Source organism: Hippocampus zosterae, chromosome 3, assembly GCF_025434085.1.
Source record: "Hippocampus zosterae strain Florida chromosome 3, ASM2543408v3, whole genome shotgun sequence".
Lineage (NCBI taxonomy): Eukaryota > Metazoa > Chordata > Actinopteri > Syngnathiformes > Syngnathidae > Hippocampus > Hippocampus zosterae.
In genome coordinates, this window is record NC_067453.1 from 25,182,263 (window position 1) to 25,209,901 (window position 27,639).

Genomic DNA, 27,639 nt, shown 5'->3' on the forward strand with positions numbered 1-27,639 from the left:
TATAAAATCAACCTACACTCGTCGATTTCCGTAGGCGTAAGAAGCAGGATTGTAGGGGAATGAGAATCAATAATTTCCAGCAAAAAAACAGGTTAAGTTGAAAACTGTACTTCCTGTTTTAAATATTCTTCTTTAGTCCATTTTACAGTATCAAACGCAATAGTTGGTTGCCATCTAGTGACTGGCATTGGAATCACACCCGAAACAAGAAGCGTAGTACAAAATAGAGTTAATATAAACTGTATTTAAAAAAAAAAGCAAAATAACAGGACCACAAACTCCTAACCTGCAATGGAGGGAGTTTACTGCACCTCTGGGAGCCGAACTCCATTACAAACCGAGGACATCTTGTAACGTGATTATGTGAGACTCAAAAGTGAAAGAAAATCTGCTATGCTGGACTGACGTCGGACAGTCACAGCATGTATACCCAATGTTGCCAAATAGACGCTGTAATGTGGTTGAGCTGTGCCGATATGCGTATGATATGTTATTCTAATATTTTGGTACCTATGACAACAGAAACAGATGAGGAGCTGAATTTGGACAAGAGGCAGTACACTTTGGACTGGTTGGAAACACGCATAAACTAAACCAAACCACTTTGCGAAAACAATTCTTAATGTGATGGCGACCTGCAGAACGAGCTCCTCTTCGATGCGATCCGTGCAGTTGATGCGCTCCACTTTGGTGTCAGAGCCGCTGTACTCGATGACCGTTCCCTTGAAGGTAATCTCCCTTTTGAACATGGCCACCACAAAGTTCCCGTTCAGCAAGAAGTTGGACTGGCTATCGGATAATGCTGGGAAAAAACAAAAACAAAAACAAAAATGATGCATTTGAGCAGGAAAGTATGAGAATAGCGCACTGTTGCCAGCTCATTGTTTTGCAAAACCACACTAGCAGCACGTAGAGAAAGTGAAAAACTTGGTGACACTTGGTGACGATTGAGACAAAAAAAAACAAAAACAAAAAAGAAATGAGAGCATATGGTTCACCACTGTAGCGCGTAAACACAAGCAAGAATTTTTGCAAGGCCCGGTTCCAAGAAGAATGCATCCAATTGCGACGTTTGCATGCCAAACGTATGCGTGCGATGAAATCCCTCCACCTTGTTTACATTCTGGTTTGCACGTTGTTGGAACCAGAAGCGAGTCATCTTTAGCCCACAGATGATTGTCGGTTTGGGAAGATGCGCCGCAAAGGGACCGATGTGCAAAACATGAGCATACAACGACAGCGGTTACCTTGACTTATGGGTTTAATTTGTTCTGTGACCACGCTCGCAACTGAAATGACGTGTGGATTGAATCAATTTAAGATGCCATGAATTTGTTCCAGTTCCTAAAAATGACACTATATTGTCTAAACTATCAATTTTGGCATCTGGGCGCACGGGTCCCATCACTTTAAAGACAGCCGTTGACAGTCCGAACAATTGGATACAAGCAATGTTCCCTCTAAGCTGCGCTAAAAAAGAAAAAAAAAAAGATAGATGCAATGTATCTGTCAACACATCAATTGGAGACGCGGTGTCGTCCAGCGTTCGCGCCGTCTCACCAATTCCCTCACAACGACCGGGAAAAAGAGCCCCGAGGCCGAGTAAAAAATATATCTGCACAATTGAAACACATGACCAAAGAAATGTCGATGTCCAACGTGTCATGCAATTTACAGCTTCGAGCTGCCATGCAAACGAGCACTTCACTTGGCTGGCTGACTCCAGGGCTGTTGCCAAGTCATTTGGATGCCAAATGCAAACACACAGTCATAGTGATTACTAAAAGTAAACTAAGTGCAGTGTGAAAAGGCCTCAACACCTCAGAACAGCAGGCTCCCAACATCTTGATGCCACCAAATCATTGTGTATCTTGTGGCTCCAAAAAGGCCCTTGAGATCATTTCATTTGTGAAATCATCGCTTGGCAAACAACTCCTTTGGAGGATGGTGGACATGAATAAAAAAAAAAAAGAGAGACTACTACGAAAATGAAACGAGAGTGTGAATAGCAAAAGTTACATCATTTTTTTTTTTTTGTATTTGGTGCACTAATATAGTCAAGTGATCATTTTTGTACATTCTCTTTTATTATTTTCCCAATCACAAAGCTTGTGGTGGTTCGTCAGCCCCAACACGGTTTAGAGCCACTCAGCTCGATGGACAAATGTGACTCGGCGCTGCAAACGGCCCTCATGTGTGTTTTTTTTTTTCAGCCACATGTGTTTCCTGACAGAGGAACTGGAGAAAGTCTTGAACCTCACTTGAACTAAAATGTCTTCATTTTCTTGCCCGCCTCCGTGCCGAGCGATCCGCTTTCACCCACATGTGTCTAATTAGCACCTAGCGCCGCCTCATTTATCCTTCTCGAGGGCGGCTGACACACCATTTACTTTGCTCAATCGGTGGCCCTTGTTGCCTTGGCCAGCCGAGAATTACACCCCCCCCGTACCCCCCCTCCATCGTTCGTCCACATTGCCTTCGCCTACACTAAGCGCAAGAGACAGTTATCGAGTGGCTTTCTGGCAACGGCTTTCCTCCTCGGCTGCATGGGTCACCGCAATGGGCCGTTTGGGAGGGGGGCCGGGGCGTAATGGCATCGACCTAACTTAGTGAGAGGGGGCTCATGTAAGCGTACTCATCTGCTTAATCAGGAGGGAGAACAAGCTATAAATAAACCTTTTTAGATAACATTCTATTTCGCTGCCTTAAAAAAAAGTGAATATTCTAGAGTTTAAATTCACATACGTAGTTGTAATCTTTGGAGAACGACATTGGCTTTATCAGTTGGTGGCGCCAATGCGCCACTGAGACGGTTTGCCAACCCGAGGAAGGACAACACATTAGGTACAGTCGTGTTTTGTGCGCACGTTATGACCCTAAACCCTCTAAGCCTAACCCGATTGTATATGCACAACTAATTGATGGATCGTTTTGAAATCAGAGCTGAGTACGTTTATTTTCAAAGAGGGATTGGCAACAAAAAAATCCTTGCAATATCTTGACATTTTTAAACGTGAAGATGACCCTGAGATTTTACCAGACACGTGAAGGCGATGCACTTAATTTGCTTTTGTGGGCCACATACAAGAGTGTGGCGGGCTACATCTGGCCCCCGGGCTTTGAGTTTGACACCAGTGTTATTCAGTTTATTGCTGACTACAATTTTGATAAATCATGTTAAACAACACAGTTTGGTGTTTTGGGGCTCTGGGATAGATTAACTGTATTTCCATTCACTTCAATGGGGAAAAGTGATTTGAGATACAAGTGGGGTCAGGGGGTGACTTCAACTTGTATCTCAAGGCCCCCGAAAAATGAAATTGAAATGGATTTACAATTTCTCTTGCTGAATTTTACTTTCTAAAGGCCACATGATTCGAATAAAAAAGTGACTTAAAAAAATAACATTAAAACTATTATTGTAAAACCCTTCCAACAATCCCATGATTTTACGCTTGGGGCTCAATATCCGTTTATTCCGGACAAGTGGACTTCATCAGCTTCATAAGAGAGGATTTAATGCAAGTGTGACGTTCCCGAATGTTTTTTTGTATTTTTATCCTGCTCTGCTCCTAATAAATTGTCAAGCGAGCGTCCAGCTTCAATTATGGATCGTGCTTCCAAGAAAACTCGTTATTTCTAAAAAAATAAAACGCATGATCGCTCCAACTCACCGAGGTAGTTGTCGTCTTCCGGTTTTCCCGAGTAGCTGACCTGCTTGATATCAATGTTGGTAGCACCAGCTGGGATGCGGACCACGATGTTGTAGCCTGAAGAGGAAAAACAGACAGAAAGCATGAGATCAGATGCAATTTGAAGGGTTTTTTCTTTTTTTTAATAGTTTCACCATGTTCCAAAAGGGATGACCGCTTCCAACCCCTGGGGACTTACACACTTGGACAAATACCCCCCCCCAAAAAAAAATCAGGTCACGTCTCAAATAACCTCCACAAGGGCTTGTTGAAGTCTCACAGGCCCGGTCGTGAAATGAGATGTAATTATTCCCCGAACCGACGATTTGGCCTGTAATTACCACACCGAAAATGTCGACCAGAGAGAAACAAACACAGAGAACAAGTGGGCATAACAGAAAGAATAACCCCAAAAGGACACGTGACGAAGCATGTAAACCAATTGTAAAATTGTTTAAAAAATATATATATTTTGCAAATATTCTTCAGATCAACTTGTTTGATGGGGGTTCGAACAATAAGGCATACGGGAGGAATAGATAAGATAAGATATCCTTTATTTGTCCCACAATGGGGAAATTTACAGCCTCCAGCAGCAAGAATGTATGTAGAAAGAAGAGGAAAAAAAAACAACAACAAACATCTTTCAATTAAATACAATATGAACACAAATGGATAAATCACAGTACTATTTAGCCGCTACGATGGGATTATTGGCTTGGTTGCAGCTGCAGCTGTTGTGAAAGCGGGAAAGAAATAAAGATAGATTCTCGGGTATTGTAAAATAAACACCATTTAGCAGATTAATGAAATGAATTAAGGTGCCATAAAAACGGCCGAGCAACAGGGGACTCGTGGTTAGCAGGACCGCTTCATAGTTGCGAGGTTCAAATCTCGACGTGTGCACGCTCTACCCGTGCTTGCGTGGGATTTCCTGCCAGGCTTCTGGCTTCCTCCCACATTCCCCCCCCCAAAAAACACGTCAAAAACTTTAGGTGAACTGAAAAAAAGTTGTTAAATTGACACCATTTTTTTCCCAAGTGGTTGCAGAAAATCAAATCAACTGGAGACTTTGTATCGTCTCCTTAAAAACGTTTCCGATTCCAGATGATATTTACTTTTGTGCAACCGCTTGACAAAAAAAAAAAAAAAAAAGTGCAATGGCAGAGTTGCACACGCACGATGGGATTCGCACGCAGAATCACTCGACTGTGAACCAGACTCGAGGCCACAGCGGCGCCAGCTTTTTAGCCTTCTATTTCAAAATAAGAGCGAGGGGTAAAAGATGTTGGCGTAGCTTCCCTAACACCTCCACCCACAGGGGCAGGGGGGGGGGGCAGCACTTGGTTTGCATAACATCCGGTTATAGTCCACACAAGTCATGCCAGTTTCACCTTTTATAGGAGAAAAGGAAAAAAAAAAAAAAAAGCACCTTTCCGACCTTCCTTTGTGGCATTTGGAGGTGATGCAGTAGTATGGTAATAAATGGTCTATCAATCTTTTTTTTTTTTTACATATAGTTTTTTTCATCTATCGGCTCACGTATGATCTGGAGCTCATGCCAGTTGACTTTGAGAGAGAGGTGCAGCCGTAAAAAAAACAAAACAAAAAAGTCTACCCCTCGACTAAACAACCAAATGAGAAAATAAAATGAGCACAAACATGATGAGGCTTTCATTGAATGAATCACGTTGGCTTGTTTAAAAACGATGAGGTCAGCGCCCGCATTTGAACATTTGATAGTTTGAGACAATGATCAGTCCCCAAATTTGGCAGAGGACTGACTATTCCCTGAAACAATCCGAGCGCATTTAAATGACAACAGGCATGACATCAGTACGGTATTAGCTCAGCCAAAAAGTCTTTCAGTGCCATGTGCCTGTTTGTTTGTCCAAGGAGATACAACAAAATACTCAATCAAGAGCATAAGCCATCGATGAATCCTGTAAGACTGGATGTACATGACACTGGCACTTCATGTCAGCGTAAATACATAAAAACGCATCCTAATCAGGCCTTTTCCAAATGTGGATCGGCCATCTTCCAAGTTGGGTTTTCATCTTAACTCATTCAGTATCAGCTCATTCTGGACCAAGTCTGAAAAGACGTTTAAAAGTCTTTGGGAGTGAGTGAGTTAATTACTGTAGGTGCAGAGAATCTGCTGTAAATCATCCCGTACCATTGTGAAGTATTTCAGCTTTCCTGATTTTTGAGGTGCATGGCTAAAATGCTGCCTGGTGACGCACTTTGGCTCCGGTATGAGTCCCACCTTGCCCATTTTATTGATAATCCGGTGCAACTGTGATATGCGGTTAGCTAGCCGCGATGGAGTTGGTGTGACATGCACACGCCCACAGTTGCGCCTTCTCCGCTGTGCAAAGCTCTCCTGCAGGCAGGGACAGAGCGGTGGCTTAGTCTTTAAATCTTGTTTGAAGGGAAAGGCAAGATGAAAGATGGTCTGAAGTAAGTCTGTCTCGCCCGATATAAAGAAACCTCCATGCTAAATAGCATCGTGAAAGAGTTGAGAGGGCTGAGAGCGCGACAGAGCGTTAGCAATTGCGACGCGTCCTAACGACGTCAATTCTAATTGAAGTTTCGTGAGTATAAATGATTTGGTGACAAGAAAGTTTGTTCCCCACTGGTTACATTTAATTATGTCATATATCAATAGGCACACACATACACAACAACTACATAGCCGCATAGACTTAGCCCTTTATGCATTATGCTTTCAATCAAATTGGTGCCACTTGCGTCCTCATTTTTACATGTGATAAAGCGTCCTGCACATTGATAAGCATTGTGTTTAAAGTTAACATTCAAATTAACCGAAATGTCATGGGTATACGGTAGTGACATTATTTGCTAATTTATGCTACTTGCTAAAAACACACCAAGAGTTTCAGTCCCCCCAAAAAGTGACGTGATGATACAAATTCTGAGATGAACTAATAGACACAGAGTTGTTCAATATGCATTTAGTGCTCACGGGACTCACCATACTGAGCATCGTTGAACGTCCCCGCCTGTGTTTTGCACGAGGAGTTGTCTCCACCGCACACGCCACACTTGTCATTCCTGGCCTTCGAGTTCAGGATGTGATCGCAGCCCGCTTGCTGGAGACAAAACGTTTGCGTTGTGTGGATACTGTAACGTCCTAGTGCAATTTGAGATTGTCCGCTGGGGCGAGGGAAGCGAACAGACAAACCCTGCAGAGGCCTTGAACGCAGATGTCGTATGTGTCGGTGCCACAGGGCGTGCCGTCAATGACGCGATCCTTCAGCTGGTAATAGGCTGTCGTCCCGGCAACCCGGCAGAAGAGCTTGCAGCGATCGTTCAGTTGGACTAAACGGGGAAACAAATCGTTACATTAAAAGAGAAGACGCATTTGGTTAAAGACGCCCAGTGAAGAAAGTTAAACTGCAACAGAGTGGGGACCTTGGAGTACCGTGTTGAAATGGTTCCAGATAAGCAAAAATGTTTACATCTGAGACCTTGTACCGTATTGGCCCGAATATAAGACGGTGTTTTTTTTTTTTTGCATTGAAATAAAGTTGGTGTCATCTTATATTCGGGGTCTAGACATTATACCCATTCATGATGCTAGATAGCGCCAGATATCATTGAAGCGAATGCTGAACTTGACTCCCCAGGCCAAAGTGAACGCCTGTCAGGAAGAATAAAAATAGCGGTAGCGCGAAGAAAAATAAAAAATAGCGGTAAGAAAGAAAAGAGAAGAAAATAATAGAAGAGATAACAGAAAATGGAGAAACATAAGGGCTGTTCACACGGCAAGATTTGGTCCGGTGCTACGCTGGGGCTGCCCCAGTAGAGCGTTCACACGTGCAAATTAGCTCCGGCGTAGCCCCGGAAAAGAGTTTATACCGGACCAATATTATAATATTATACCGGACCTCAGGGAGGTGGGTCAAATATTTGCTCCGGAGCAAATGCTCGTTTGCGAAGCAGCACCGGTGTAAATTTGCACGTGTGCACGCAACTGGGTTAAATTTGCTCCAGAGCAAATGCTTGTGAAGAGTACGTATGGCGAGAATGCGTTGCTTTCATGCTCTGTCGGACTTCCGTAATGTGTTTGTTTCATAACGACACAAGACTTGGCCAGTAACATCTTTCCTTTTGTAGGAGACTGGACTGTCTCGGAGTTGTTTGTTCCTTTGTTGTTTGTTCACAACCCCCCGCCACCCATAGAATTTATTTTGTGATTTCCTCTCTTGATTTTCTGTTTGGCGCATTAGTGTTTGCTTTTCTGAGTGTCATTGAAGTCATCGTTCATTTACGTTTTCATGGGCGGTCACTCTCGAGCAGAAGGTACGGAGACCGAGAAGGAGAAGGACGTGCCAGTCCAGTAGTCGCTTGAGTTGTGTATACATTTTTAAAAGATCCAACACGACAGCTCATTTGTTTTCTGTCGTTTTGCTCCGCTGCAGAAACTGTCGTGTGAACGCAAGTGGGGCAGCCCCGACACTGTGTCAGGGCTGCCACGCTCAGCGGCTTTGTACGTGTGAACGCTCCACACAATTTGCTGCGGTGCAAAATATATGGCAACAAAATATATCGGTGCAGCGCCGCAGCAAATGCGTGCCGTGTGAACGGCCCTATAGCGACAATCTGGAGAAAAGTGGGTCGAAGATGGGCCAGGATAACCGGCAGCTGAGGAGAAGTTATGATGTAATTTACATTTAAAAAATCAGAAGCCATTCATTTACGAATGTGATTAAATTTTAGTTTACATATTTAAATGTTCAGATATTAAGATTTGAATGAGGCCAAATAACATGCTTTTTCTCTCAAATATATTGTTATAATCGTGGCGGCCCGGTAGTCCAGTGGTTAGCACGTCGGCTTCACAGTGCAGAGGTACCGGGTTCGATTCCAGCTCTGGCCTCCCTGTGTGGAGTTTGCATGTTTTCCCCGGGCCTGCGTGGGTTTTCTCCGGGTGCTCAGGTTTCCTCCCACATTCCTAAAACATGCGTGGCAGGCTGATTGAACACTCGAAATTGTCCCTAGGTGTGAGTGTGAGTGTGAATGGTTGTTCGTTTCTGTGTGCCCTGCGATTGGCTGGCAACCGATTCAGGGTGTCCCCCGCCTACTGCCCGAAGACAGCTGGGATAGGCTCCAGCACCCCCCGCGACCCTAGTGAGGATCAAGCGGCTCGGAAGATGAATGAAAATGAGTGAATGAATATTGTTATAATCATTTGTTTCAGATGTACTGTAATTATTTTCTGTATAAAAAATAATTTAGTGTTCAAAATGGCTTTTTTTCAAACTTGAGTCTTGAAAGAGAGGGGGTCGTCTTATAATCAGGGCCATCTTATATATCATCTATATATTATATTCGGGCCAATACCGTAAGTGTCAAATGACACCGGGGAAGGAAAATACCAAATTCGGCCCAGTTTTTCACGCATGATTACTGGTATGTGTTGTGTCATTTTGATTTACACTGTTTGACACGCTGCACAATGTTGACTGTAGCTTGCTGGAAAGTGTAATTTCTTCACTTTTGTCCCGTTCAAAAAAACATAATGAAACATTCACAAACCTGAGTGGTTCACTCACGTTTGAGAGATACTCTGTATGAACCAAGACCAGAAGTGTAACTAAGGCCTCGTGTTTTAAATCTATCAAGACAATTTTTTGTAGCGTTTACATCATGTGGCTTTTGGACTCCACTAAGATCCAACTGAAGATGGGAACACGAAGACCTGAGATTGGCTGCAGTCAAAGCAAAGCAATAGATATCATTGCGCACGATCTTCTAGCCAAAAGCTAAGGCCCAAGAATTCAGTGCAACCGTACAACTGTACCCCGCCACCTCAAAGGACAGCCACAATCGGAATGTAAAAAGGGGCCTTAAATTCTCCCAAACAACACGTTGACTTACTGCCACTGTATTTGGGGACCCAGCGGACGGTCGGAGTTAGACCATTGATGTTGAAGTGTTTGCCGTCGAACTGAGAGCACTGGTCTTCTCGGAAATCTTTCCGTCCTCGCGGACACGGCTCGGTGTTGCAGGAGCGGAATTTCATCCGTCGTCCCACGCAGAATTTGCCTCCATTTCTAGGCCTGGAATGAGACCCAGAAACAGAAAATAATAAGACTTTGTCTGGTTGCTCACTAACCGAAGTTCTTGTTTCGATTCGAACTCAATTCGTAGGGTCGAAACTTTCGGCCATCTTACTCGGGCTTGTTGCAGTCTCTGGTGGTGCTCCGTGTCCCTCCGCCGCAAGACCTGGAGCAAGCGCTGTAGGGCCCCCAGGCACCCCATTCCCCGTGGACCGGCCGCAAGTGCAGCTCCTTGTTGACACACATCCCGTGTCGGCAATACTGCAAGTATATCAATCACAGCAAGACGTGCGGATCCCGTTAAGAGACAGCGGCATCGAGATTTAGTGACGGCGCACCTGGGAGAGGTGATCCCCTTTGACTTTCAAATCCTCTGTTTACATCAAGCTGTATTTGAAAAGAAGCCCTAATTCTGAGGATATCCTCGGGGGAATGTATACAATTCCGCCAGCTGTGCGGCTCAAACCTAAACTGAAATATACAGTGCGCTTCCAATGGAATTATAAATAGGCAGTATCATTATACTGAAGGTGTGGAATCTTTCATTGTCACTGAATAGATTGTCCAGACGCACTGAAGGATTTATAAAATGGTTGAGAATTCACACGGAGGCATTCATTTTTGCCCCTTTGTTACCGCCGCAGCTGTTGTGAAAGCGCTATTTATATAAATTTTTTTGTCTTAACTCGGTTCGAATGCCGCTGGCCTTATGACGTGCCGTTCGTCATTCACTCCATGGATGGCGTCATCTTTTCTCATGATCGCCATCCACATTTTCTGCTGTCTACCGCAACACATTCTGTGCCTATACCATAAGTAATTATATTCTGTTCGGGTGCGGTGCGCCTTGTCCGACTTCTAACTTCTTGGCTTCTCGCCATCAGAACCGGCGGGATACGCCGAGAGTCGTTTCCTAACCTTTAGCTTCTACTGAAATGCTGTGCTGATCTCCAAAGGGATGCAACTCCACCACCTACAGGGATCGGTTAGTCATTACGCTTGCTTACAAAGCTGGGCAAGACTCTCTTCCATGCCAAAAAAAACGTACTTGGCCACCTTAAAAAACAACAACAACAACATCAGAAAATAAGTCCACGGAGGTCACAGAGTCAAGAGCCAACCTTCACTTTGGCCAATTCCTGGTTTACTCCTCTTCCTTTTTGACAAATGCCAGATACTCTGAGAACTCCTGTAATTTTGCAACCCTACTACAAATACAGGAGGGACTGAAGAACTCTGGTACTTGGAATCAATACCGCAAGCCTCCTTTCTGGCTAAAAGTGATAATAGCTCACCTTTTTACGAACGCGAAGGCCATTCTCTTGCTAAATAGCATATCGGACGGGTTGAGTTCACTGTAAGAATGCGGGACAAGACGGTGACGGTCTGTGCATGCACAGAGACCGCCGTCCAGCAGCACCTTGATTAGGAAACCCAAGTGCCGTGATAAGACCGGAAACTGCAGTTGCAGGGTGTTATACCTTCCAGATGAGAAACCTACTGTCGCCAATATCACTCCCACAGGCCGGCCTCCCAACACACTGCAATACAATAAATGCTCGGCTTTGGACGAGAGTTGCTTCCGTGATTAAACTTGGAAAAGTTAAGAGGCCGCTGGAGAAGATGATGTAAACTAATCCCCAGGGTAATGGCTAATCTGCGATATAAATCCAGAGTTATCACAGGAGGAAAACACCTACACACAAATCACAAACTGGCTTTTCTCTGCTTGACTTGTTTGTGTGTTTTACACACTTGCCACACCTATTGATGGAGTGGAAAGACACCACCGGTGTGAACAGCTGCAGGCTACGCCGCAAGCATTTCCTTAATTCCGACTGCAACATCCCAGAGGTTTTTTTTTTGCTCGTCGCGACTGATGGTTCTGTTGGAGCTCTCAAGCAGGAATGAGATCCAGCAGGCAGGGCTTTCACGGCACGATAAGGCAAACAGGTGTGAAGTTCATTTGAGCTGGCGATGTCAAATTCAAGATCATGTGGTCTTCAAAGATTTTCCAGCATCCCACAGGTGGGATAAACTACACTGCAACGCATTTGTGGAAAGTGATGGTGAATCCATATTTTACTGTAGTAACCCCAGAGAGCTAAGAAACGCCATGTTTGGAATACATGAAAAGAATCCCCCTTTTTTTTCCTCACTACAAAGACTATCCTCACATTCCCATCACCACTTTTCCTTCCATACCTCCCGTTTTCTCCCTATGGGAAGCTGTAAGGGCCGCCGCAGCGCGGCGAACCCCAAAGAAGTGTCAAACATAAGAAGGGGGGTTGTCTATCAGAGAGCTGCAAAGGCTGTGTAAGCTTCTGAAGTATTCCGCTGTCCCCTTGCCGCCATTTGCACCCTGTGTTTACAAGCCTTGCGTCTACCTTCAAAAGGTGATACACCTGAGAAAAAGAGAATGAATGGGAAACGGGGAGAAAAAAAAAACATCTGTGCGAGATGTTCCGTGTATGGTAAAGATATTTGGTGGCAGAAATGGGACCCGGACCGCAACCTAAACGCAGAGCCTTAGATTGCTCTGGCAGCTTGGCGTGTGATGTATGTGTCCCACAAGAGGGCACTTACATTCTATGGAAAATACAGTGCTGATTTGAGTTTCATTTGTTGTGTGTCCATCTCAAATTGTATTTGCCTGTTGAAATGAATGGAAATCCCATTAATCCGTTCCAGACTCCCCGAAAAACACAACCAAAAATAAGGACATTGCACTCTACAATATTGTACTGTATAAGAACATACAGTAATAACAATTACATTTTGTGTAAAGAACGGAACAGTTTACGAATCATGATCAATTCATTTTGGCTCCTTCCGATGTGCAAATTTTGAAAACAATTTCTTCTCATAGAGAAATAATCAAAATGGATATAGTTTGCTAAACACTGAACAGAGGTCCGACATGACCTCATGGTGGCAGAACTCAGACTTTAGAAATGCATTCTGTTGGGCCTTCAACTTTAAAGGTTCAACATTACTGTAGCTCACCTAATATTTGGCCTTGATAGGACAATGATGCCGCACCAATTCCTCACATAAAGACTGCCCTGTGTGTTCAACCATAGTGATTGATTGGCCCCCCGGTGGCTTCTCAGGGGGAGGGAGATGTGGGCGTACTCAATTCCAATTAACTATCAGTCGAGCGGGAATGCTGAGGTGAAAGGCCTGGATTGAATTGACTTTTCCTCGAAAGGTTGTCAAAACTTGGAAATGCAGGCAGACATTTGAAGGTCTTGCCAAAGCAGCCTGTCCAGCTGTAACGAACGTATGCTTCAAATTAGGAATTTGACAAAGACACACGTGAACTGGACGACAACACGTGCAAACATCCACCCCATTGCTGGCCCTATAAGCATGCCCCGCCTAAAGCCTGGTACAGAAATACAAATTTTTAACGTCTGAACCAATTTTTAAAAATGAGAGCGACCCCACATATGAGGAGGAACCATCGGCTTGTTGGCACACCACACACACAAACACACATGACAAAATATTATCAAGATGGACCTGTACGAACCCACTTTGTGTCACAGGGCAGCCACACTGCCGGTAAATGACTCAAAAAGCTAGTTTGCTAATTAGGTATCTTGACTGCTGTGGAAAACAATTTTTTATTGTGGTGAGAAACATGTGGGACATGATATACAACCACTCACCTCAAACTGTTGTGTTTCTATTTGTGAAGTCCACATTTCACCTCTTACACAGTAAACCACCATTATCAGTGGTGGATCGGGGCCGACCCCATCACAAAAAAACACAAGAAATTCACTCGGGATAAGCATGGACCGATATCGGGTGTTTGGGAGGCTGCTGATACCAGCTACCGATACTAAAGGCAAAAGAAATCTGATGAAATAAGTCCTCCTCTGCAGTAGTTGGCGCTATGCTGCTGCAGTGTGACACCTTTGAGAATCATCATCTCATTGTGTTCAATGAAATGTTACAACTCAAAAGGACTACAGCTATCAACTCTGGAGGTTTTAGTACTCAGTATCGGTGAGTAGTCAAAGAGTGAATACTCACACCAGTATCGGAGTGAAAACGTGCTTTTGAACATCTCTACAGTTAACACACTTTAAAAAATTTTTATAATCGATTTGTTGTATTAAACCGTAAATATATCTTAAAAAATCCATCCATCCATTTTGTGATCCGCTTTATCCTCACAAGGGCGGCTGGGGGTGCTGGAGACTATCCCAGCCGTCTTTGGGCAGTAGGCGGGGGACACCCTGAACTGGTTGCCAGCAGGGCGCACGTAGACAAACAACCAAATAATCTGTGGGGCCAGAAGAGTGGCGACCAAGCCAAAGCCAGCAGGAATGCCGTCTGAGGATGGCAGCATCTGCTCGGAGCTCCTTGGCTGGCTGCTTTGGATGCTGCCGCCCTGTAATTGTCAGGAATTGTCGCAGCAAGCTGTTCATGTGTTCACCTAAGCCATACATCACCGCAGGAATGAGAAGGTAGGAGGCAGCTGATTTACAAAGCCCTCCACCTCTTTCATTTGGCCCATTGCGACACAGAATCATCTTTCATGTCGCGGCCGTTGATTCTTAAGTCTTGCCGTTCGGAGTTCAGAACTGGAGCACGGGAGGATTTGCGACTCAGACACCCTGCAACACGAAACCCTTGTACTCTCCACAATGCACGTTTACAACACACTTTTCCATAAAAGGGCCGCCACTGTAGATTTGCAATACGGCCTTCTGCTTTTTGCACTGATAATAAATTGACCTGAAAATGTGACACAATAAAACACATTTCCTCTGCAGCCGGCTGGTGCATAACTGGTCCGTATATTCGACGTTGCCTGATTGCGCTGCCCTTGGGGTTTCAGATATCAGCACGTTCCCTTTGCCTCTGTCCTTTTAGAGCACGGGTGGAAAACTCAAGGCCCGGGGGCCAGATCTGGCCCCTCATCTGGCCCCTCATCAGATCTGTTGGGAATGTTTTCCCTTTTACTTTAAAATGGCTTGCTTTAACAGGATCCATTACAGTGCCATGGCCAATGGTAAAACCCCAGTTGATATTGTCAGAAATCCTTATTGGCTCACTTCTAGCTAGCTAATTAGCTAGCCAGCTATAAGGCTGGCTCTCGTCCAGCAAAGGATAACAAAGATATCGGCGGTGGGCTATTTGCACTCATGATCCATGGCGTCAAGAATGAATTACAGCTGCTGAATGCACAGAAACCATGTACATTAATTCAGAATGGCCATGGCCATACACAGTACACAGATTGTGAAGTATTTTGTATATAAACCAAAAATGGCTTGGCAGCAGTTGTATGATGTTCTAAGATTGGTTCAGATTCAAGTCAGAACCTTCTTATCGCTTTTCCACGCCCACTTGAACCCCAATTCGAGTCACCCCACCGATTTGGGCATTGGCCTCCTAACATGCATGTATTTGAAATGTGTGAGAAAAGTGGAGAACCCAAAAAAGCCATGCAAACTCAAACCCAGATCCTCAGAAATGTTTGGCAGACATACCCATCACAACATAACTACCTGTACTGTGTTGTCCACAGCAACAGACCCTCATTATTATTTCATATCCACTCGACTGATGGAAAAGAAACATCCAATGCAGATATTATGGGTGTGAAATAGTGATAGCAGTGCACCAATTCCAAGTTACAGCACACACACACGCAACTCCACCGCAGGTGTGTCATGCTGCCAGGAGGCTCGGGCCAAACACTCGCCTCTTCTTCCACCAACAAACTCAATTCTGGCCCGCTTTTGCTTGTCAAGACCTGGCTGTCTCACTCTAATTGGCTCAAACAAAAGCAGATTGTCATTCTCCCCCCTTGCGGAATGCTCTGGAAATATAGAACAACTCCCCGTTTCATTGGCCACTCAATTGAGCACCCATCAAGACGATCTGGGAGCGCTATACGACACATAAATGGACAGATTCCAACGGTCCGGCTTGGCCTATTCAAGTGCCTTTTGGACGACAAAACACGAGTCGTTCATCAAGTGCCACCATCTTCCTCCGCCACCCACTGTGTGGCTACGTGGTGAGAAGCGGGATCTTCAAAAGGTCCGGCATGTGGATGGAGGGGCTGAGCGGACCCCGGCTTTGGCTCGACAGGCCACTATTGAGAATGCTTGCTGGCCCTTAAACTCCACACACCCACACACACACACACACACACACACACACACACACACGCAATAATCTTACGTAAGGAGGACTACCACAGGCACGTACATGCAAAAAAACAAACAACCCCCGCCCCCCAAAAAAAAACATCAGGCCGGATCCGGTGCAGAAGAAGAGAAGACAGAAGGACGGTTGTGCATGTGTGGGTTAATAGGGGGAAGGCGGTGGCGGTATTTATAGGCCACAAGTGATGGGATGCCCTCATTAATTCATGGCTCATTGAGCCAGATGACAGACACGCCGCCAAGAGGTCATGTGACCACATTACTCACTCCAGCACCCTGTGTGGGGGGCTCGCTGAGGGGAAACAGAAGGCTGGGGGAAACAGAATGCCCAATTTCAACAAAAGTGCGGACCATCTATTTCTTTGCACTGTCCATCGCTGGAGGACACACCGCAGTTTGGTATTCGAATTACCTGATGAGGTGTGTTTCGTAACCTGAGGTTACAAACGACTGAGGCGGGGGAAGATGACCACGTAACAGGTGGTTTGGCTAAATATGTGCAGATCATGCCATGACGCAAATAGACGTCATTTGTGTCTTATTTTCCACAAGAGATGTTCCGATAACGGCGGTCTCGTGATATCAAAATTGCTGCAATGTCGTCGTCACAATATTAAAAGCGTCGCATCTGTTGAATAATTTTATTTTGTTAAATAATTTTCCATTTGTGCAGTTCCAGCACCCTCTGGTAGTTAGTTGACGAATGTAGTTGAATTTGAATTAGGCATGTTTTGGTCCGCTATCTTTAAGACCCATGCTAATCGGCAAATGAAAGTGGAACGTAACAAGTTTGAGTTTCTCCACAAATTGACTCACAATGTGCTAATGAGTACAGTAGCATTAAGTGTCTCAATATCAAGCGTTATTCATGGTATCATATTTTGCACCGCTGAGCCAAAAGGCGCACTTGACAAAAAAATGACTATGACTAATGCTATTTCTTAGTCACTGCTGTTACGTACAGTAGAAAATCACAATATTGCGTCATTTTCCCCGGAAGGAAAGAATATAATGTGAAGTACGGTGGAGAAATCTATGTCATGTTAGGCTTGCTAAGTGAGCGGCAACGTAAGATGGCGGACGGCGGTTTCACTCCTTGCTACAGCAAATAAGCGGCATCGCCATGCATACAAGTACTTCCGGTACTCAAAAGACCAGGATATGTTACGGCTAGAGCAAATGTTCCTCCAAAGGAGGCCTCTGATCACGTTTACATGACCAACTATTTGGATTAGAAAAGGGGCATCCTAACGATTTTATTGTTATTTATAAGAGCATATAGTCGCTATTGGAGAGGCCCAGTGTGTGGCCTTCAAGTCTACACACACACGCACAAACGCCTCCGAGTCAAAGCTATGGCCCATGTCCCCACGCAGCCTTAGACCTGAACGTCACGACTTCTCGTAGCAAGACAAAGAAAGGAAATCTAAACACTCCCCTGTTTCCAAAAGACATACAGCGTGCATATGAGTGTCATTTTTGGCCAGTTTTGTTCAATTTGCCAAATTTTATGATACCTTGACAGACGGTCAATGTTGGAGACACCTAAAATAAATTACGTTTCACCAGAAAATATATAATATATGCTACATACAAAAATTTGTGAAGTTTCAGGCATGCAGAGACCACCTTAAAAGATTTTAATAAGATCATCTACATTTGGCCTTTCAAAATGTTATCTCGCTATTGTCTCCTGCCCCTCCGTCCCCTTTGCCCCCGCCCTCTTGACAGTCACATGTGATATGTTGTCATCATCAGCAGATGAATTCTTGAATCCTGGCCAACAACGTGAAGTCACAGTGACCTTTGACGGTCAAACGATAATCGGCTCATCCATGCCACGTGTGGAAATTCTCTGAACAAGGAGCGGAGAAGCACACATCTGCCACTTGCAGGCAGCGGATCCACATCAGAAACCTTGGAAGGAATATTCGCTACTTATGAATATGGCAAAGTCATTGCCAAAATATTTTTCAATATTAAATCATGAGTTACCAATACTACGACTCAGTTTGGATGTTTTGTGTTTGTAAAATCGTACTCGGAAATGCCTGAAAATGATGAATAAAAATGGGCATTTAGTTACGATTGCAGGAAAACGCGCTGTTAAAATGAGTTGAAGAGGACGGAAACAGGTTTCCGCTCTGCAAGCAAATGATCTGTCGTCGACATCGATGCCAACATGAGGAAAACAAAACATTATATCTGAGATGGAAAGATAAATAAAAGAGTAGAATAAACTTTATTCGTTCCGTCTCTCCCATGTTGGTGATTGCTGTGTTGTCTATGTTGTTTTGAATGCGTTGGAACTGGGAAGCAAATTCCTTGTGCGTTTCTCGCATCCCTGGCCAATAAATCTGTTTCTGATTTTGATCATGGCAGAAATGAACTCTACTGCCATGAATTTGGGGGTACATCTCGATGGAGAGGGTATACAATGGAGGCAGGACAATCCAAAATAAAGGCATTCCATCGGGTTATAATATGGGAACCGTACACGTTGAGCAAAATAGGATTGTGCGGGGAACATAGCATCACAACTGTCAGCAGTTTTTGGAGTTGGAGGGCAGCAGGGAAGGAACTAAGTTCTTTGCAGTTTGTTTCTCAGGCCCGAGGTTACGAGCGTGGAAGATTACCTTGCGCTAAATGTCACACGGTTCCAAGCTAATCGATGTCTAGACAGTTCCGATGAAGCTTCATCAACCATTGGACTGGGTCGGGTGCGAGTGAGGTGAAGGAGATTTGATGAAGTCTCTTCAATGCGTCTGTGCAGAGTGAGAGCGGTGCAACCACAGGGCCATTACTCTTTAGTGCGGTTGTCGTAGTTGGATTAAGATGTAAGTCAACGCTTAACCTCAAGTGGGAGATTGTGGGGCATGGAAGACAAAGAAGAAGAAGGAGGCGGATAGGATACGTCATCTACGAGAGGACAGAAGGGTGCAGGAGGGAAGAGAAGCCTTTCCTCGCTCGTTCAAACATGTCCTCAACACCAAACTCCCTCTTCTCGCGCCTCCTCCTGGCTCTCGTCCCGCAGGAGGGGAGGAGCGCCTTTGCGAGGGCTGCTGGCAAGCTCTGTTACGGCCCTGATCGCTGACCCGCTCAGCTGCCTCTTCAAGAGGGCTTGGGGGTCACGGGTTCACCGCAAGGTGACTCAACTGTGAACGGCCTGGCCGCGTCCTCTTTCAAAGGCGCGGCGTCTTTACTTCACCCTTGCCTTTTTTTTTTTCTTCCGAGTTTTCTTTCATTTTCTGCAACCTGCCCTCCTCGGCCTCTTTTCTTTTTTGTACGTAACCTCAGCAACCGACCCGCCGTCTCAGCCCTAATTAGCATAGCACCCCAGGGTGAAGAGAACATGAAGGCTAATGGGGGTTGGGGCCTCCCGGACAACATGGAGGCCAAAAGAAAAGCGCTGGTCACCTGAACGGTTTACATCGAATCCTTCAAGCAGATAAAATGGGCCGTTTTCCCCTCCAGGATGGGAACGCCGTTTGGAATATCAACATTTGACTGGCTTCTCCACAAATAGCGGGGTCTGTGGGCACCCTTTGCTGGCCGCCTTCTTCACACAGTTTCCACAAATTCAGAAGCTCAAAATCCTCCAAAATGGCTCGGTAGCTCACTCCGCTTAAACTGCTGCCAGGGCAACATCCACGTTAATCACGAATGCTGATTTGTGATTGAAATAAAATAAATTAATAAATAAAGACAATTATGACTATTTTAATGCGCTCTTTTTCCTTTTTTTTTGAAATGCATTGCCGAGGAATCGTATCGAGACCCGTTATCAGCGGACCTTTTAAAACAAATGACTCAGACATGGGTCCAAAAAATAATAATAATAATAAATGAAACCCAAATCAAGCTGTCATTCAAAAACTTTTTTTTTTTTTTAAACGCACTCACCATTCCATGTCCACATTCAGTCCCGTCAGCCAGCGGCATGTGTTGTGTACGGCATCCCTTATGGTCTCCCTCTGCACTTGTACACCACAGCCTTTTACATTGTTTCTGGGTAAATTACAACAACAACAACAAAAAAACTTAGAATATAGGTGTCAAACTCAGGTCCTGGAGGGCCGCTGCCTTGCATGTTTTCCAAGTCTCCCTACTGCAACACACTCGATTCAAATGAACAGGTTCAATTTCAGGCTTCCGCAAAGCTTGCTGATGATCTGATCCCTTGAATCAGGTGTATTGCAACAGGGGGACTTGGAAAACATGCAGGACAGTGGCCCTCCAAGACCTGAGTTTGACACCTATGCCTTAGAAGCAATGAATCATCTGTAAATTGCCAGGTTTCCAACACAACCCGAGAAGCATTTCAGCCATGATTGGAGTTTTTTAAATTAAAAATCACTGACAGGAGTTGCAAGCTGTGCCTTTAAAATATTTTCCTTTCATGTCTTGGGATTAGAAGGAGCCCCTCGTTGCCCTGAGATGCACTTATGTCAAAAATTCTGACTTTTAATTAGAAACGGTGCCAGAAATAGTAGGGGGTAACTACTGATATTTCATTAAAAACCCAATTAAAATGAAATGAAAGTGCAGCGGCGGCACCGTGCTCGACTTGTTTGCAGGTCGGCTTTAGAGTGCAGAGGTGCAGGGTTCGATTCCGGCTCCAGCCTGCCTCGTGGAGTATGCATGTTTTCCCCGTGTTTGCGTGGCTTTTCTCCGGGTACTCCGGTTTCCTCCCACGTTCCAAAAACATGCATGGAAGGCTGATTGAACACTTGAAATTGTCCCAAGGTGCGAGTGTGAGCGCGGACGGTTGTTCATCTCCGTGTGCCCTGCGATTGGCTGACAACGAATTCAGGGTTTACCCCGCCTACTGCCCGAAGACAGCTGGGAAAGGCTCCAGCACCCCCCGCGACCCTTGTGAGGATAAGCGGATCGGAAAACGAATGAATGAATGAATTAAATAAGCAGTGTACTTATGAATATTACACCTTACTATATTGTAGAAAAAACATATATTTTTTAAAGTATTAAATTAAAGCAATGTGTTTATTGAAATAAAAACAAAATAATGGTTGTACACATCATCGTTCAACTGAGATAAAATAAATTATTGCATTGATAAAATAAAAAAAGCAACACAAAAACATGTATATTCTTGTAAATTTTACAGAATGTCATCTCAAACTAAATATTTGGAAAAACAAGCTATTAAAATGAAATTAAATACAGTATAGCATTCCAATCAATAAAAATAAAATTAAATATTCCACAAACTACAATTTCATTAAAATATGTTTCAATTAAAAAAAAAGTTAAATACTTGATAACACTCACTTAAAATTATTTAAATAAATATCTTTAAAAAAACGAATTAAAAACAACAAAAATCAACGTATTTTTCGAAATCTCTGAGGAATTCCACCCCCCCCCCCCCCACCCCCCTTCTCCACAAACTTGTTTTTTTACTACAAGACAACTTACCATGTAAGGGCAAATTTGGGAACCGGGTCCAAACATGAGTTCACACTGTCTGTTGGCGTTGTAGATTTGCCCAGGGAGGAGGGTGGGCAGCTCATACGTCCTGCTTACGGGCTCGTCCAAAAGGCACTCCCCATAGCCGGTGCTGTGTTCAATCAAAACACCAGTCAAGTGAATGAAGCGCAAATTAGGCGAGTAGACATTAGCGTGGGTGGAGACGGAGTCAAGCGCAACAAAGCATGTACAACATCAGATTGGACGGAAAAGGATCTGCAATACCTTTTATTGGGCGTTATTTTTTACGCCGAAGGCAAACAAGAGCGTTTGGACACGTAAAGCACCTCAATTAAATTGCCTCTATCCTCAACCTTGCCTGGATTAGAGCTTAATGACAGACTGCTCCCTGTATGAACCCCTCCCTGAAACCACCAATGTGCAAACACAGCTGGCGTGGATGCGCGCCGCCACGTACAAAATCATCACTTGGCACTTGTGAAAAGGCCAAAGCCAAACACGTTAGGCTGCCAGAATCTACGCTTTTTTTGTGGAGAAGTAAAAAAACAAACAAAAAAAAAAAAAGGAAACGAGGGTGAGGAAGCGTGTTATTATGCAACATGTCTGACACGACAAAACCTCATCGTGGATGGAGAAGCTGCAACACCTGTGAGCACAAAGCAAAGGCTGCAGTGACAGGCCGGCGATTATGCGGGATTATCCTCAGCGAGCATCACTTTGTGTCGGTCGCCTTTCATTTCCACCTTGAGCAAAAAGGGCCGCAGTTTGGACAATTGTAGCAAACCCCCGCAATCCCCCAAAACCCCCCGACTTGAAACACGACATTGAAACGCAAACTAACGACACCATGTAAAATCTGTGCGCGCATTTATTTCTTTTTTAATAGCTTGTCTACGGAGAGCTGGGACTCTGAAGTGTCTGTGCCTGTATGTCAAATGTGAAATTTAAATCGGGAATGTTTTGTTATCTGCCAATTTCTGAAATTCATGTCTGAGAGCAAGTCGTTCTGGTTGCTTCAATTAGCCAGAGGTGGCATTTGCATACAGGGCATTCCTTTGCAGTTTCGACTCAAAGGGTTGAGCATCTGCTGTGGAGTAAGTCCCAATTACACCTTAAAGAAATTGTGAAACTTCAATAAAATCCTTACTTATAATCAAATCTCTCAGCAGCTCTCAAACTAAATTAATATTAGGCAGAGCGAGACAGAGAGAGACAGAGAGAGAGAGAATCATCCATGTGGTCACTTCTTAATTTCAAAAGACAGTTTTTTTTCCATTCCAATCAGTCTGTTCTTATGGTCCACCACACCTGGCAGACACCTGGAGTGACGAAAGGTTGATCGCAATCACATGGCTTGGAGATGGCGAATGCGTGCATGTCACAGACGGAGAAGAAAGTTCTACAGAACGCAGAATTGGCTATAACGTAGTGACGCACATTGCAAATTCTTGTCCAAACTGCCGTTAATACTATTTTTATTTTACCTTTTGATTTTTAACATGCTTTGTTGCACTTTGAGATTTTGACAAAATGAGTGCTTTATGAGTAAAATGTATTCCTAATAATAATAATAATAATAAAAAATAACAATATCCATGATTGTGGTCTTTTAAAAACTTTTATATCCAGAATTGGATTCAATCATTCGGCACCCAGCCAGGAATGGAATGAATGGTTTCTTTATGTCTGGTTGGACTCTAAATGACATTGCAAGGGGTGCGGGGGAGGGGTGGGGTGGGGGGTCCCCTCCAGCAAGCAATGTCAAAAAGAGGATGTTTGAGTGGTCTTTGGGGGGGGGGGGTCCTCCGGCAGGACATTGGGATGAGAATGTGCAGCCAAAACATGGACGTACTCAAACCAGGTGGACCCATGGGAGATGTCTGAATCAATACTCAGCATTGTTAGCTTGAGAGCGACTTCAAAAAGCGCTCTCAAGGGTATTTCCCACCAATGCAGCTCGCACACTCAACCCGTCACTACACAAGCACGTAATCTGACCATTTAACAGACTCGCATTGTCGTGGGTGCTGCACAGAAATCCTCAAAACACAAGAGATTCATGAAGAATTCTAATCAATGCTGGAATATTCCATCTCATCAAACTGTAACCAAAATGGGACGCTCAACCTTACAACTGCAAATGAGCACTTGCCAAAAAACGCCTTCACAAGGTTCATTTGGTCAACAAGGCAGTCCTTTGTGAATATTTGTACAATTGAGCCCTCTTGGGTAATGATGTCCATGGAAAAATATGTTAATATCTGCAGTGCGTGTATTTACAATTACAATAGCTATCTTCATTAGCAAAGCTTGCTATGCTATGGATACTAGCGAGGCCTCATCGTAGTCGTAAAACATTTTGGTAAACAAGATTATTGAAAAGCATAATGTATGGACAGTAATAAGATATCCTTTATTCATCCCACACTGGGGAAATTTAATACGTCAGCCATTACAGTTAGCATATAATGCTTTTTGTGTCATCATTTGTTATCACATGTAATGTGTTTTAAGTCCAAGCAGTGGTATCAACTGCTTATGGATAATTAATAGTATTATTTATTGGCCACTTGCTGAAGCTACTAACTCACTCGATGACAACTAGATAACTTTTTAAGATTAGTTGTTTGAGAGTTTGAAGTTTAGCCAGTTAAATTAGCAGCTAGCAGTAGCCGTTAACTTGTTAGCAAGTGATCGGCTCGCATTTTGCATCACGTTTGTGAGTTTGAAGTGTATGAAATGGAATTGACTGCGTTAAATGCCGGTAACCTGCCAACAATTGACAAGCGCCTGCCTTTTCCATCATTGCTCAAGAGGAAATGTGTAATTTGTAGTTTCAAAACCAGGTGATGGGATCAAATACTAGCATTAGCCATTGATGAGCTACTGGTTGAGCTGTCTGTAGCATCTTCACTAATCAAATGAGCCATTTGTGAGCTTAAATTCCAGATAGGATTTCTACTAACATTAGTGGCTTAGCGACTAAGTAGCCATTGGCCAACAAGCGAGTTGCTGTTTGCATTTTTACATGAATGAATAGTTTGTGAGTTTGAAGTTCAGGCTATGGGCTCAACAGCTACTGTTGCTAATGATCTAGTGGTAGTCGCTAAACAGCAGTTAATTAGCTAGTTTGCTTATTTGCCTCAAATCCTGTTATTAAATGAACCGTTAGTAAGTTTGGAGTGCAGGCAGGAGCGTCTGCTACTAGTGTTAGCTGTTAATGAGCCAGTTGTAGCTGGTAATGAGTGAGATGTTTATTCGCTGGCTGTTATCTTTTTGCATCATCACTTGTTATCAAATGAACAGTTTGTGAGTGTAAAGTCCGGGCAATCGGGTAGACTGCTAAGATTATAGTGTACATACTCAAGAAACTCTGTGATGTACTTGCGGCTGCACTTGGACCACGACCAGGGGTTGGTGTCATGGTTGAGAGTGGGAGCCATGACATGATATTGGTGCTTCATGCCGGCCTCCCGACATTTGGGGTTATCGTCATGAGGCATGTTGAACCTGTTAGAAAGAGACAGAGATAAAGCAGAGGATTGGGAACATTGAACTCGAGCAGGGATTCTCAACTGGCGGGTCGCTGAACCATTTTGGGTGGGTCATGAACAGATAGTAAAAGAATGTTTGCAATGCTAACGACAAGATGAAGCACTAGGCTAGTTTCTCACTTGCCATTGACTGGTAAGCTGCCCTGTATATTACTCGTGAGTAAAAGTTAGCCTTCTTTTGCATTATGTTTGGACGTTTTACATTGATGATTATCAGCCGATTAGTGACTGAGTCACGTTCAGCTCGTTTCCAACCAACACACAAGTCGTGCCACACACACACACACACATGCCAAAACATGGGAATCTACCGCAGTTTGTCACAGAATCCTGCAACAACTTCCTAACCAAATGATCTAGTTTGTAGTTTTGTTTAAAAAAAACAACAACAGCAGCAAAAAAACAACAACTATTAAGCAAATTATTTGTACATAAATGCCAGTAACTGTAAAATACATTATTTAAAGTGGACCGTAAGTAGTGCAGGGAATATGTTGACGACACCGCTCAAAAGTGTCCAATAACCTCCATCACCTGGCTGGTGAAAACCCTCCAGCTCACCCCTCAAAGGGCAAAGTTCGCCGTCTCACATTCTCAAACAGCTTAACTCAGAGGGGAAAGGAGGACACGCAAACACAGCACACATTAATAAAGACAATACAATATGGATTCACTTGTGTTGTTTGGATGAAATTAGTATCATCCATTTTATCGAATCCCCAGACAGTTATGGATTTTATACATGTTGTGTTCAAAATATTGGGAGAAGAAAGTAAAAGGACCTGACTCCAGTTTGAAGTCCAGACAGTGGTCTTGATCAACTGTTTCAACTGTTCCAGCTAGAAATAGCCACTAACTTGCTGTCGACTAGCTGGTTGTTTTAGTTTGTATTGTGACGTGTTATTAAAGTCAAACAGGTGCTTACTAGCAGTTGTTAGCATTAGCCTCTAGCTAACCTTTTTTTTTTCACCGCGTGTTATTCAATGAGCAGTTTGTGAGTTTGAAGTCCAGGCAGTGGTAGCACCTGTCAATGTTTGCCACTATCAATAGCGACTAGTGGCTTGTGGTTGACTGGATTTGTTGTTTTTTTTTGTTGTTTGTTTTTTTTTTTTGCTTCATGACTGGTTATCAATTGAGTAGTTTCTCAGTTGTCCTGCCAGTGCAACTGCCATAACCGACCACTAGCATTTATGCGCTCACTCGCTAGCACTCGACAAACAATCTGCTTTTTGTATGAGCAGTTTGTAAATCTAAAGTACAGGCAGAGAGTCGCAAAAAACTACTTGGAACACATTCAGAAAATGACTCTGACACCCGTAAAATACTCGGAGAGGCAGAGCGCGTTCCCCTCCCGTTAATTTCCAAACACAGCCTAAGTTCTAAACCAATCAGCATCTCAAGCTTGAGCTGTTTCTATCTGGACTTCCACCATGTACCCAGTTGGAGCATCTAGCGCTTGCACCAGCTCTCCATTTTTGCTGCACTCCAAATAACAGAACAATTTCAATCGCGTTCTGAGTTTGCGAGCCGTCGGAATGAACCAGTGCGTGCTCGGAGCCTATTTCCAAATGCGCCCTCGGTCGTCAACCGCTAGATAGCGGATGATGTTCAATAAACATAAGATAAAATATTTACAATCAAATGTAATGGAAACTATGCAGATTAAATGGATTTAGAGAGCCACCATAGATATCATTGTGCATAATAACTAAATCATCGGGTGTTTATTATCGGTTGATCCACTAATCTCAGCTAATCCATTCAGATTTATACGTTATTAGTTTTGCTGGAGCAAAATGAGCAAGATTTTTTGGCACAGAGTCTTTTGACATGTGAAATAAAACATACGCCTCTAATGACAGAGTCAAAAAAAAAAAAAGATAGTACACTTGGCTGCTCATAAACACAAAACCAGAGCCGATGTATATAAAATGAAGGGCGCCGCCGTGCATCTGCAAATTAATGAGTTCATCCTGCTCGTCTGCTATTGGCAAGCTCATAAAGTCTTATTTTCTTGATGATGTGCAGAATCTGGACCGGTCGCACTACTTCTTGCATGCACATGTGCGCGTGTGTATTTACACACAGCAGCCCCGCGCAGCTGTATGATGTCTGAGATGTTTACAACAGGATGTGGGTCAGCTCTGGCTGCAATGTCACTACGCACACACACATACAAACACACACACACACACACACACGCAAACACATACACACACGCTGGCACACAAACCTCAAGCATGGTTGGCAGGACGCCTCTGGCCCCCTTGAAAAGTTGGCCTAAAACCCGGGAAACTATTGAGCCTTTGCCACCGAATTAGGTTATACACACATAAATTATTATTTTGGCTGATTCTGACAAGATTTACACCATGGCTGAGATTCGCGTGCAGTACTTGTTGTGATTTCCCGATGTGCGGGTGTGTCGATGTCGATTTACTCGACGTGGATTTACAGCTCGAATAAGCATGCAGTCTTGAAGGCCTTGAAGAGATAACAGGCTGCAGTGTAATGAGGCTGTAAATCAGTCCATTTTGTGGCCCCTCGGGGGAGACGCATCAGTAAGAGGAATCAATCGGCAACGGCACAGCAGGAATCGAGTTGGAGGCATGCCCACGCGTCTGAAATGCCCACTGAGGCTACCTGGAATGTCTGCGAG

At 44.0% G+C, this 27,639-nt stretch overlaps 1 protein-coding gene across 1 annotated transcript in view; it reads right to left on the reverse strand.

Annotated features, from left to right (window-relative positions):
• LOC127597562 (A disintegrin and metalloproteinase with thrombospondin motifs 20) overlaps positions 1–27,639 on the reverse strand; it is a 96,269-nt gene that overhangs the window by 43,413 nt on the left and 25,217 nt on the right. Inside the window, exons 9-17 of the mRNA XM_052060664.1 lie at positions 24,790–24,936; positions 21,415–21,556; positions 19,879–19,983; positions 9,897–10,042; positions 9,600–9,781; positions 6,901–7,037; positions 6,691–6,808; positions 3,675–3,770; positions 636–802 (exon numbers count right to left, since the gene is read on the reverse strand). Of these exons, the coding sequence (XP_051916624.1) occupies positions 636–802; positions 3,675–3,770; positions 6,691–6,808; positions 6,901–7,037; positions 9,600–9,781; positions 9,897–10,042; positions 19,879–19,983; positions 21,415–21,556; positions 24,790–24,936 (1,240 nt within the window). The remainder of the gene's footprint in view (positions 1–635; positions 803–3,674; positions 3,771–6,690; positions 6,809–6,900; positions 7,038–9,599; positions 9,782–9,896; positions 10,043–19,878; positions 19,984–21,414; positions 21,557–24,789; positions 24,937–27,639) is intronic.